At 37.2% G+C, this 13583-nt stretch overlaps 1 protein-coding gene across 2 annotated transcripts in view; it reads right to left on the bottom strand.

Moving 5' to 3' along the window:
* The window catches only part of Kif27 (kinesin family member 27), an 82370-nt gene extending 71303 nt beyond the window's left edge, over positions 1-11067 (bottom strand). For both annotated transcript variants that reach the window (XM_027955618.3, XM_071600532.1), the window contains exons 1-2: positions 10987-11067; positions 5357-5741 (exon numbers count right to left, since the gene is read on the bottom strand). In XM_027955618.3, the coding sequence (XP_027811419.2) occupies positions 5357-5654 (298 nt within the window). In that variant the 5' untranslated portion in view covers positions 5655-5741; positions 10987-11067. The remainder of the gene's footprint in view (positions 1-5356; positions 5742-10986) is intronic.
* Between the last annotated feature and the right edge of the window lie 2516 nt (positions 11068-13583).

Below are 13583 nucleotides of genomic sequence, written 5' to 3'. Positions count from 1 at the left end.
CTAGTTGTTTGTATTTATGTATATTTTCCACGATTTTTAAAATAGTAAAAAAAAGTATAAAAGATAAAATTTAAAATAAATGGAGGGCTGGGGATGTGGCTCAAGCGGTAGTGTGCTCGCCTGGCATGCGTGCAGCCCGGGTTCGAACCTCAACACCACATACAAACAAAGATGTTGTGTCCGCCGAAAACTAAAAAATAAATATTAAAAATTTATCTCTCTCTCTCTCTTAAAAAAAAAATAAATGGAGGTATAAATTGAAACTTAAGGTTAGATACATTTTGTAAACCAGCTTCAGCATTTTCAGCATTGTTTCAGAGAAAATATATTCAAAGCAATAAAAGTCTGCCCTCAAATGAAACTTAATAACTTGCTTTCTGAGCTAGATATAGTGGCGCACACCTTTTTTTTTTTTTTTTAAATCTTTGTGTGTGTGTGTGTGTGTGTGTGTGTGGTTCTTTATTTTGTCTTTCTTTTTTGGAACTGGAGATCGAACCTAGGGCTTTGAGAATGTGAGGCAAGTGGTTTGCGCTGAGCTACATCCCAGCCCAGGGGTACAGACCTATAATTCCAGCAACTTGGGAGGCTACAGTAGGAGAATAACAAATTTGAGGCCAGCTCAGCAATTTATTGAGGCCCTAAGGAACTTAATGAGACCCTGTCTCAAAAACTAAATAAAATAATAATAATAAAAATAAAGATACCTTGCTTTCAAGTAGATTACCAAACTAGATTCGAGGCAACACTCATCTCAAAAATCTGAACCTTTGGAGCTGGGGTTGTGACTCAGTGGTAGAGTTCTCGCCTAGCACACATGAGGCACTTGGGTTCAAACCTCAGGACCACATAAGAATGAAATAAAGATATTGTGTCCACATACAACTAAAAAATAAGTATAAAAAAAACCTGAACCTTTATTAAGTCATTAAATCCCATTGTTTCAGATTTGGGATGCCTATGACAACTCAAATTGAGGAACAAACATACCAGTACCGTAAATTTTGAAATAAATGTTTTTAGAGTTCTATTCTTTTGAGAAAAATTAATAGGTGAATGACAGATCATTTAAAAATATATACATTTTCATATACATTTGAAAAATATATAAAGGATATGTAAGTTCTGTATTATTATTTCCAAACTATTTTAATGCACCTGTGCCAATTTTGTTGAAATATCTGCAGTATTAAAACCTTGGAACTTATTGGGTAACTAGGATGGCTGCCTTTTTCCTAATTCAAGATTTAAAGCTTCCATTGTGTAGCAAGTAAAGGAAGCTATAGGTTTTTACAAAAGGAAGAAAACAAAAATTCTTTTTCAGGGCTGGGGTTGTGGCTCAGCTGTAAGAGTGCTCGCCTACCATGTGTGAGGCCCTGGGTTTGATCTTCAGCATCACATATAAGTAAATAAAATAAAGGTATTGTGTCCAAGTACAACTAAAAAAATATATATTTTTTGAAAAAAATTCCTTTTCAAAAACTTCTAGAAAGAAGTTTCTAGAAGAAAATACCTAAATTCTTTCAAACTATAATATAAATAAGCAATCTAGAGTAGCCAAAATATTCGACTGACCAGAAACAGCTCAATTATTCCCTTTATCAGCAGGTAACAATGCACAGCAATTTAAAAACTTAAATGTCAAATATTTATAATACGTTTAAACATGTATTTTGGTGCCCTTAGAGACATCTGAGGGATGGGGTTATATATAGCTCAGTGGTAGAGCACTTCCTTTGCATTTGTGAAGCCCTGTGTTCAATCCCCTGCACCATAAGGAAAAATAAAACAAAACTACCACATTTGCAATGTTGGTAGTTATATTCCTGAAATAGACTAAATTAGAGAACCTGTCAAGTTTAATACTTCAACAGCCATCATTTAGACAGTATATACTGTTTAAAGGGTATACAAAGGGTATACTCATGACCTCTTAATAGAAATCAATATAACTACTGGACGTGGTGGCGCATGCCTATAATCCCAGCAGCTCAGGAGACTGAGGCAGGAGGACCACGAATTCAGCTCAGCAAAATCAAGGTGCTAAGACTCTGTCTCTAAATAAAATACAAAATAGGGCTGGGGATGTGGCTCAGTGGTTGAGTGCCCCTGGGTTCAATTCTCAGTATTCCCTCACAAAAAAAAAAAAAAAATCAATATAACTATATCACTAGGTTCTGAATATCTCAAAAGTACTATTAGTGTAAAGTTGATAGTAGGTCTTTAAGATCATAAACCATTTGCCAATTTTTTAAAAAATTACCATCTTCAAAAGAAACCCAATTTTCATTAGAAAATTTTAATTATATATAGATTTTTTAAAATTGGAAGATACTAGGGCTGGGGTTGTGGCTCAGAGGTAAAGTGCTCGCGTGACATGTGTGAGGCACTGGGTTCGATCCTTAGCACCACATGAAAAAAAAAAGATATTGTGTCTACCTATAACTAAAAAATAAATTCAAAAAAATTGAAGGTGGGCTGGGGATGTGGCTCAAGTGGTAGCGCGCTCGCCTGGCATGCGTGCGGCCTGGGTTCGATCCTCAGCACCACATACAAACAACAATGTTGTGTCCGCCGAAAACTAAAACATAAACATTAAAAAATTCTCTCTCTTAAAAAAAAAAAAAAAAAATTGAAGGATACTGGGCACTTCAGGTCCCTCAATATAATCTTTGAAACAAGGACTTCTTCAGAGCCACAAGTTTTTTTTTTTTTTTAAGTATTTATTTTTAAGTTGTAGTTGGACACAATACCTTTATTTTATTTATTTATTTTTATGCAGTGCTGAGGATAGAACTCAGGGCCTCATATATGCTAGTTGAGCACTCTACCGCTGAGCCACATCCCCAGCCCATGAGACAAGTTTCTGAAAGTCACATATTCTACATTTGAGAAGTATGAAAATAAGAAAATTTACTGAGCCACTATATAGAGAGAACACTAAAATTTCAGGCAATAATGCATATGTACAATATTCAAAAGTTTGCTTTATATCACACTGAACCAGGTTTTCCAAGTGCTTTTTTAGTGTCAGAGGTATGTTCCTTGGAAGCAGATGTGAAGGTGGAGTTTGAGTATGAGATAAAGGAATAGGAGGCAGGAATGTACAGAAGTCATTCTGGCATGTGATTTCCTAAAAGATGGTTTTGTTTCTTCACAAAATAACTTTTAGAAATGCTTTGAAGACTTTGTTGTGAAAAAAGCTCAGATTCTTAAAATGTCAAGCTCATTCAGCTTTCATAAGTAATATTCACAAAAAGCTTCTGATTAAAGCTTTTTGACAACCGTGAAAAAGATTTTTTTACTTGGCCAACCTTTCTTCAAGTTTCTGAACATTCTCCTAGGCAATCTGTGCACTTTTTTGTACAAAATCAGTTATTATTAAGATCTGTATTAGGGCTAGGGATGTGGCTCAAGTGGTAGCGCGTTCGCCTAGTATGCGTGAGGCACTGGGTTAGATTCTCAGCACCACATAAAAACAAAATAAAGATATTGTGTCCACCTAAAACTAAAAAATAAATATTAAAAAAAAAAGAACTGTATTAAGTCAGTTTAGCAAGTGTTATGGTTTAGATACAAAGTGTCCACCAAAACTCATGTGTGAGACAAATGCAAGAAAGTTTAGAGGGGAAAAAATTAGGTTATGAGAGGTTAATCTCATCAGTGTATTAATCCACTTGAATGGATTAACTGGGTGGTAACTGTAGGAAGGTAGGGTGTGGCTGGAGGAGGTAGGTCACTGGGGGCTTGCCTTTGGAGTACATATTTTGTCCCCAGTGAGCAGAGGTCTCTTGTTTCCTGTGCAATGTCCCGAGTTGCTACTTTCCGCCATATTGTTCTGCCTCACCTCAGGCCTCACCTCAGGCCCAGGACAACAGAGTTAGCCATCCATAGACTGAGACCTCTGAAGCCATGAGTCACAAATAAACTTTTCTCCTCTACATTATTCTTGTCAGGTCTTTTGATCACAGTAGCAAAAAAAAAAAAAAAAAAAAAAAAAAAAAGCTGGACTAAAATAGAAGAATCCTCCACTCTCAATATCTGTTATGGTTCCTAATCCTCTACTATCTCCCAGGAGATATCTAATCACACTGGCCTGTCTTGGGCAAGAATCCTATTAGTTGATTTTAGCCAGAATTTCTCTTACTCTTGATGTTACCTCATAGTAATTTTCTATTGGCCCCACCTTGTTCCTTGGCTATAAATTCCCACTTACAGTCCATACTGTATTTGGTATCAAGACAATCTTTTTCCCTCACTGCAAAAATCCCATTGCAGTAGTCTCTACATTCAGCACACCAATCCTGAATAAAGACTTTTTTTTGTTTTCTTTTTAGTACTGGGGATTAAACCCAGGGGTGCTTTACCACTGAGCTCCATTCCCAGCCCTTTTTATTTTTAATTTTGAGACAGGGTCTCACTAAGTTGCTTATGATCTCATTAAATTGCTTAGGACTTTGCTAAATTGCTGAGGCTAGTCTTAAACTCTGAATTCTCCCACCTCAGACCCCAAATCACTGGGATTAGAGGTATACACTACCATGCCCAGCCTAAATACTTTCTTACCATAAAAGGAAAAAAAAAAAAAAAAAGCTTATAAACAATCTCAACAGAGGAGTTGGCTTTCAATCCCCATTCCATTACCAATCACGTAACTAAAGAATTCATTTCCTTGGCTGGAGCTCCTCGTGTTTCGTGAAGAGAAATGATTTCCAGGGTCCCACCAAGTCTATAAGAAATCCCATGATTCTACCTCTTCTACACTATTATTACAATTAGAAGAAATTATATTCTAAAATACACTTGAAACTACAAAATAAATTTTTCTGGGCTGGGGTTGTGGCTCAGTGGTCGAGTGCTTACCTAGCATGTGTGAGACTCTGGTTTCGATCCCCAGTACCACCCACATAAACAAATAAAGGTATTATGTCCATCTACAACTAAAAAAAATAATTAAAAAAAAGTTTTAAAAAAATTTTTTTCTTCCTGCCCCTAACTCCTAGTTGTAGGACTCTTAATATTTCTAAACGGTTTATTAAAGAATGCAAAATCTGATCATATCAACTTATTTATCTCTATTTTAAACTTTGTTCAAAATAACAAGGTAAGCTTAGCACTAAACATTGTCTTAAACATCTTTCCTCAAGAAAATACCATCATAAGTTCGATTATTTAATGGACTTTCAATATTTAAAAACTAATCTGTCAAATATAATGAACTTATGATCACATTTGATTATACTATATATTCTCTAATTATTCAATCAACATGCCAAACATCTACTGTGTGTCAGATATTGTCATATTTTCACTTTTTTCTATTTTCTCAAATAAAAGCCAAAGAATATGAATATCTTACCAACATGGCCTCCTCCAATGGTGTATGTCTTCCCAGATCCAGTTTGTCCATAGGCAAAAACCGTTGCGTTATACCCCTCAATAAGTGATAATACTAGGGGCTTTATACAAGTATTATAAACTTCATCTTGAGTGGAATTTTTGCCAAAAACAAAATCAAAAGTAAAGACTCTATCTCTCCCAATGATAATTTGCTGGGTATTTGGAATAACTCTCACACAAACTTGATGATTATGAAGAACTTCTTTGCAAAGTAGAGGTCTAATTCTTACAGCAACTTTTACTGGTATTTCTTCCATGGCAGCTTAGATTTTACTAAATAGGTTATTTACTTAAAGTTCAGTATCTAGTGTGAGAAACATCCATTTTACATAAGATCTGGACTCCTGTGTATCAAAACAAAAGACAAGTTATTGATTCTGCTTACCTTAATAAAACTACCCACAATTTAAAGTCAATTAAAGCAGATTCTTTTTTAGTTGAAAATCGTTACAGATAGTAAATGTGTCTTGGAAAGTACATCATTAATTTACTGATAAAATTATATGATGCCTGAATTTGCTTCAAAATATTCAAGCAGGCAGAGGCCATAAGTTGATAAATTATGAAACTAACCATTAGGTAAATGGAATTCCACTGTGCCTTTATTTCTATAATGGTAATGTTTCCCTGTTCATTAATCTAAATATTGAATAGTCAGAGTTAGAAAAGAAAAATAATATGTAAAAATACACATGAGAAAAGCAAACATTTGTATTAGATTTTGTAGCTAGCTATAAAAATAGTATCTCCTCTTTTCCAGAAATATCAGAAGTAAATCCATGAAAACAGTTTCAAGAATTCCTATTTAATGGGCTGGGGATGTGGCTCAAGCGGTAGTGTGCTCCCCTGGCATGCGTGCGGCCCGGGTTCGATCCTCAGCACCACATACAAACAAAGATGTTGTGTCCGCCGAAAACTAAAAGAAATAAATATTTAAAAAAAAAAAAAAAAGAATTCCTATTTAAGAGCTGGGGCTGTAGCTCAGTGACAAAATGCTTGCCTAGCATGTATGAGGCTCTGGGTTCAAATCTCAGTACCACATATAAAGATCCATCAACAAGTAAAACAAATTTTTAAAAATTCTTATTTAAAAATTAAAAATTTTAAACTAGTGTTTTTATTTCAAGCTACTCAGGAGGCTGAGGCTGAAGGATCTCAAGTTCAGGGCCAGCCAGGGCAATTTAGTGAGACCCTGCGTCTCAAAATAAAAATTAGAAAGGGCTGTGGATATAGCTAAGGAATATAGCATCCCTGGGTTCAATCCCCATTATCACACACAAAAAAATTGAACTGATGCCAGGAACGGTGGCACATGCCTATAATCTCAGAAACTTAGGAGGCTGAGCGGGATCACAAGTTCAAAACCAGCCTCAGAAACTTAGCAAGGTCCTGAGCAACTTAATGAGACCCTATCTCAAAATAAAAAATAAAAAGGACTGGAGATAGGGCTCAGTGGTTAAGGGTTCCTGGGCTCAATCCCTGCTAAAAAATAAATAAATAAATAAATAAATAAATTGGCAACTAAACTTGACAATAAACATCCTGAAAATTAAGAAAACAATTTTATTCATAATTAGCATCAAAAAGAACAAAATACTTAGGAATAAACTTAATAAGAGATATGTAAAATATATACCTGATTACCAACAATAAAAAATTTAAAAAAAAAAAATAAATAAAATATATACCTGAAAACTACAAAGTATTGCTAAAAGAATATAAAAGAAGATCTAAACAAATGACAAAAGTCCTATGTTTACGGACTGGAAGGCTTAATAGTGTTAAGATGTCAACATTCCCCATATCAATTTAATCAAAATGCCAGCTGACTTCTTTGAAGAAATTGACAAACTAATCCTGAAATTTATAGAAACTCATCGGACACAGAGTAGCTAAAACAATCTTGAAAAAGTACAATAAAGTAGAACTCACACTTCCTTAATTTCAAAACCAAGCAACAATAATCAAAACAATGTGGTGGGCTGGGGTTGTGGCTCTGTGGTAGAGCACTTGCCAGCACTGGGTGTGAAGGCACTGGGGTTCAATCCTCAGCATCACATAAAAATAAATAAATAAAATAAAGGTATAAAAAAACAAAACAATGTGGTACTGGCATAGGACATATAGATCAACACAACTGAACTAAGAATCCAAAAATAAACCCACTGGGGCTGTGGCTGGGGCTCAGAGGCAGAGCGCCTGCCTCGCACTTGTGAGGCACGGGGTTCGATCCTCAGCACCACATATAAATAAATTAAAAAAAATAAAGATATTTTTAAAAATAAATAAATAAATAAAACGGCTTGTTTACAAAAACTGATTTTCAATAGGGGTGCTAAGATAATTCAATGGGGAAAGAACAGTTTTTTCAACAAATAATGAATATCCTCTGTATAAGAATGAAGTTGGAATTCATTCATATATACATATAAAATAACCAAAATTGAATATATATATATATATATATATATATATATATATATATATATATAAAATACCAAAAATGAATCACAGACTTTTAGGTTTTTATTTAAGAGCTTCAACTATAATTTTTTTTTTTTTCTTTTTGTGCTGCAGATTGAACCCAGGCCTTTGTGCATGTGAGGCAAGCACTCTACTGAATGAGCTATATCCCCAGCCCTAAAATTTTTAAAAGTAAACACAGGAGTAACTCTTCAAGACCTGGGATTTGGCAATGATTTCTCAGATATAGCACCAAAAAGCAAAAGCAATTTAAAAAATATATATACAAACTTTAAATGAAAAAATACTTAAAAACTATGTGCCTCAAAGGACTCCATCAAGAAAGAGAAAAGACACTGGGCATAGAGGCACAGACCTGTAATTCCAGCTACTCAGGAGACTGAGGTAGGAGGATCACAAATTCAAGGTCACCCTCAGCAACTTAATGAGACTGTGTCTCAATCTAAAAAGGGCTGGAGGTAAAGCTCAGTGGTAGAGTATTCCTGGGTTCCATCCCTAGTAATAGGAGGAAGAAGGAAGGAAAAAAAAAAGGAAAGGAGGCAGCTGGCGGCTCAGTGAAGGGAAGAAAACATTTGCAAGTCATAATCTGAGACCTTCCATCTAGACTATATAAAGAATTATTACAGCTGGTCACGGTGGCACATGCCTGTAATTCCAGCAGCTCAGGAGGCTGAGGCAGGAGGATCACGAGTTCAAAGCAAAAGTGAGGTGCTTTGCAACTCAGTGAGACCTGTCTGTAAATAAAATACAAAATAGGGCCTGGGATGTGGCTCAGTGGTCGAGTGCCCTAGAGTTCAATCCCCAGTACCCCTCCCCACTAAAAAGAATTATTACACAGTGAAGCTCCACATTATGTACAACCACAAGACTGAGATCCTAATTACAAAAAGATATACTCTTATGTTTGTATACAAATGTCAAAATATACTGTACTGTCATATATAACTAAAAAGAACAAATAAAATAAAAATAAGTAAATAAATAAGTGAATAAGAACTATTACAACTCAAAGACTTTAAAAAGCCATTTTAAAATGGGCAAAGGATCTGAAAAGGCAGTTCATCAAAGAAGACATACAAATGTCCAAAAGCACATAAGAAGATGCTCAACATCATTACCTATCAGAAAAATGCAGTTAAAATCATGAATACAACTCCACACTCACTAGCAAGACTATTAACAAAGAGATAGATTATAATAAGCATTGGTGAGGGTGTAGAGAAATTGGAACATAATTCACTCCTGGTGGGAATGTAACATGGTACAGCTGTTTTGGAAAACAGACTGGCAGTTCCTCAAAAAGTTAAACACAGACTCAGCAATTCTATTGCCACCATTTGCATAAAAACTTGTACATCCATTTTCACAATCTTGATTGTATAACTCTAAAAAATGTAACAAGTAATCTATGACAGTGTTTGAGTACAGGTAATGAAAAGTAATCATTTGGGTATCAGGCTAGATTCTTTGCAAAAGCTGTATTTTGATCACTATCATTATACTAGCAGGCTACTGGACACAAAATAACATTTTACACACTGCTGCTATGAAGATGTTAATGACAACATATTTAATATGCACTAGCCTACTTAAAAATTCTGCAGCAGTACCATGCATTTATAATTCTAAGTAGACAATTTGAAAAGGATCACAACAAAAACCATTTACATCATGCTACTAGGATCCCATTGAGAGTATGACAATACTAGGTCCCTTGGGCTGTAAAATCCCAAAACAGAGCCAACAAGCTATCCTTTACAGCCAAAATAAAGAGATGGCAATCTTGCCAGTTTTAATCATTCTAAAGAAATTCTGCAGCAGAAAATAATACTCCTATGTATGGTAAATTCCTTCTTGGATCCTAAAGGACTCCAAAAATCGTTTGGTATTGGAAATTTTTCCAGACTTTAGGGATGCTGAGTTGATTCTTTCAAATGTCTGTGAACACCCTACAACTGAAGTCTGTATCATACATATCATTTTATTTTTTTATGCCATCACATTAAAACAAAAATTATGGTCTATGGTAAGCCAACCCTAACTACTTTCAATGAAATTAATAATAATAAAAAAATCAAATGTAACTAGGATATTTTCACTTTTTTGCTATTATGATGGGAATATCTATAAACAAATTTGGCCACCTAGGCAATTGAAATTCACCTAATCATTAAAAAATAATAATGGTTCATAAATATAAGGCTTGTAAACTGTCAAGAAATCAAGGTTTAAACCAGTAGTATGTCTTCAGATTCTGATTACAGACATCAGATACATATGTATTATTGGTTATAGATGTAAAAAAAGAAAGCAATCTGATAAGCTAGTAATATTTAGGGTCAATGGGTATTTTATGTGTGAACAAAAGCAAGAGCAGTATTTATTTGACCTCCCATGTCACTGATGAGGGTGTCTCCAACTACCAGTGCCATCTTAATGCTCTTGGTTTCTCAGAAAGTAATGGTTGTCTAAAAATCGTGGTTTGTTAATTTTAATATTTTTTTAAGAAACTTCCCAGCAGATGGATAGTGAATCGTATAAAGATCTTATAAAAGGCCTCAAATGCATAAATAAGTAAAAAGGTGAAAAAATTTAAAGATTTTTTAAAATTAGAGAAGGCGGTGTTATTTAAGAGGTGTTTCAAAGAAAGAATCTGGGTACCCTCTTTTTTCCATTATCACCTGCTACTGAGGGATGCTTTTAGGTTTCCACAGTGCTTGAATGCCTCAGTTTCAATCTCTTAAGACGGAAAAAAAAAAAAAAGAGTTTTGCGACAAAACAAAGTTTCAATCTCTACGACGGGAAAAAGGAGGCCCTCCTCACATCCCGCAGTGAGACATATAAATCCAAGACGTACTCTGGCCCCATTCCGCAGGCCTTTCCACCTCTGAGGCACCCAACCACCCTCCGGAAGCGCCGCTCTATCTCCGGCCGCTCACCCGGGTCCCAGTAAGGACTCCAGTCGTTTCCGGCACACCAACCGCCCCCTGCCAGCGGCGGCCCCGACTCCCGGCCAGCAGCCAGGAGGAGGGGACGCAGAGACGCCGAGAGCCGGGTGGCGCCCCGCTTTCTCGCCCCGCCCGGCCTGGCCCACAGTACACTGACCGGCTCGGGAAAACCCGGGTCTCCGGCGGCCAGCGCAGGACTCCTCGGCTCAGCTCGCCGCCGCCTGCGCCTTTGTTGTCACGGGTTCTCACGGCAACAGGCGCGGACCGCCGCCGGACCGCCTCCTCGAGGCCACTGCGCCCCGCCCCGGACCCCGCCCCAAGCCCCGCCCCCCCGTGGCGTAACGCCGGACCCCTACATCCCCCAAGGGGCTGCAAACCTCGGCTGAATCCCGCTAAGGCGATGGGCGTGCTTGTAAGTGGTGAGTGTGAATTGCTCCGCAGGGGTCTGTAAAATGAATGCGAGAACTAATTTTTTTAAGGTAAAATTTTCAAAACATAAACCATTTTAAAGTTTATAGTTCCCTGGTGATTACTGTTTAGGACGAAAGGAATACTCTCCTTCGCCTTCCGAAGGTTCGATGGAATGAACTGACAGAAGAAAAACCGCATACAACTATTAACACGCAGAGGGGAAGAAATCACAGAACGTGGGGGAAATCACAGTAGTGTGATTACCCCCTAGCCCAACGTGATTCACAAACTTAATGGGTTGGCGAACTTGTTGAGCACCAACTGCAAGAGAGTTAGGAGATAGGGTGAGTTTGCCTTGGTCTGGAGAAGCTATTGCTGTGAGTAAAGGGAGTTTACTACCTTTTTCATTAATTGCTAAAGCTCCTTTTGGTTCTGGGAACTCCTAAATGCTACAGGTTGCTCCATCCTAGTCCACTTTTAGAAAAAAGGAAACTGAACTCAGTGAAGTCAGGACACCCTTGGCCATCTGGTGTGCATGCGGAGACCCTTCAGTCTACAATCTGGTTCCTCTTTATGGGGACTTCTGTGGTGCCACTGCTGTAGGAGTCATGGTTAAGCAAGACTTGAGAACCTAGGGATATTTACTCCTTTCTGGTCTAAGTTCTCAAATCTGTTTGTTGGCCTTGTTTTGGGGAATTCCCTCTGTTGTCTGTGTTTCTGTTTTGTTTGTATCTGTTTCTGCCCCTTTTAAGATGTGGTCAATACTGCATTGATCTAATAATAGGTAGTCTCTTGGGAAAGATTTTGGCTGGTCAATTTAAAGGTTCCCATCTGCCAGCCATAGTTGTCTGTGTTTATTTTTTGTACAATCTTATGATTGAAGTTGGTCTGTCAAAGGTAAAGGAAGTTGCAGGGCCACCTCTAAATATAAGCTTTCTAAGATAATGTTTTACTGTTAATGATCTGGCCTTTGAATAGCTTTCTGGATTATTATGCATTCTTGCAGTTGGAGTTGGTCTGCCAAAGATAAAGTAAATGGAAGAAATCTGTATGTGCAGGTCTGTCTGTTTTAAAGGTTCCTTTCTGTTAGCCCTGGTTTTGGTGATCCTCTCTTGTCTGTATTTTTTGTATCTGTGACTAGCCCTTTAAGATATAGGCCATGCTGTGTTGATCTTACTAGTAGTCTCTTGAGCAGAGAGATCTTGTCTGAATGGTCCACCTATAGGTATAAGCTGAAGAGAAAGAGAGTTTACTGTAACACAATTTGGTCTTTTAATTTTTTTTTCCAGATTATTATACAATCTCGAAGTTGAGGTTGGACTATCAAGGGTAAAGTATATGAAAGAGATTCTGTATGTACCAGACATTTATGCAGTTGTATAATAACGGGTTTTAACAGTCAGGAACTAAGTTGAAGGTGCCAAAAGTATAGCAAGGATAGCGGCACACAAGAAGAAAGTGTTTAAAAACAAAAAGATTTAAATCTTCTAAACCCAGTGCTGGCACTCTCAGTCCTGTTTCTCAGCCTGGCCCCAGGCAGCCACAGAACAATCTCACTGTAAAAAAAAAAAAAAAAAAAAAAAAAAAAAATCCCAGAAAAGCTCCTGGACTGTAGAAAAATGCATAAAGAGAACCTGGCCTCTGCCCTGACATTCAGCCCCTTTTGCCCTTAGTGGATGTGTGTGTGGAGGAGGCTACTGGCCATAAAGATGTAGCTGTAGGTTCCAGCACTGTCAGTTCATGACGTGGGAACAGGAATAATCTCCCTTTTTAAGATCTGACAAGACATCTCATTTGGCCAGGGGATATTCATCACTGGGGCAAAGCAATTCTTGCTATAACAGTATCCCATCAAACTAAATGCCTGGGAAGACTGGCAGAATCCCCTCCCCCAGCCCCCAAAAAGACAGAAACTAAAACTGACAGGTGTTTTGTAGGCAGCCTCTGCAAAGGGATCTTCAAGGAAGCTTAAAGAAAAGGATGGAGAGAAGATTACCACTAAATAGGGAAGAGAGGTGGGAGGGAAAAGGAGGGAGAAGGGGAGTTGCATGGAAGATGGAAGGAGACCCTCATCGTTGTACAGAATACATGTATGATGTTGTGAGGAGAAAAAGAAAAAAAAAGTTGTCACATTAGATTGGATAGAGAGAAATGATGGGAGGGGAGGGGGGGAAGGGGAAATAGGAAGGGCAGCAGAATAGAATAGACATTATGATTGCTGTATGTATATAGGTGACTCTATGACCAGTGTGATTCTGCAATCTGTACAATCAGAAAAATGAGAAATTATACCCCAATTGATTCAAATGTATGAATTGCCAAGATCACTGTAATGTCATGTGT

Source organism: Marmota flaviventris, chromosome 13, assembly GCF_047511675.1.
Source record: "Marmota flaviventris isolate mMarFla1 chromosome 13, mMarFla1.hap1, whole genome shotgun sequence".
Classification (NCBI taxonomy): Eukaryota; Metazoa; Chordata; class Mammalia; order Rodentia; family Sciuridae; genus Marmota; species Marmota flaviventris.
The sequence above is the reverse complement of the archived record's forward strand: the minus strand, read 5'-3'. Positions and strand labels throughout refer to the sequence as shown.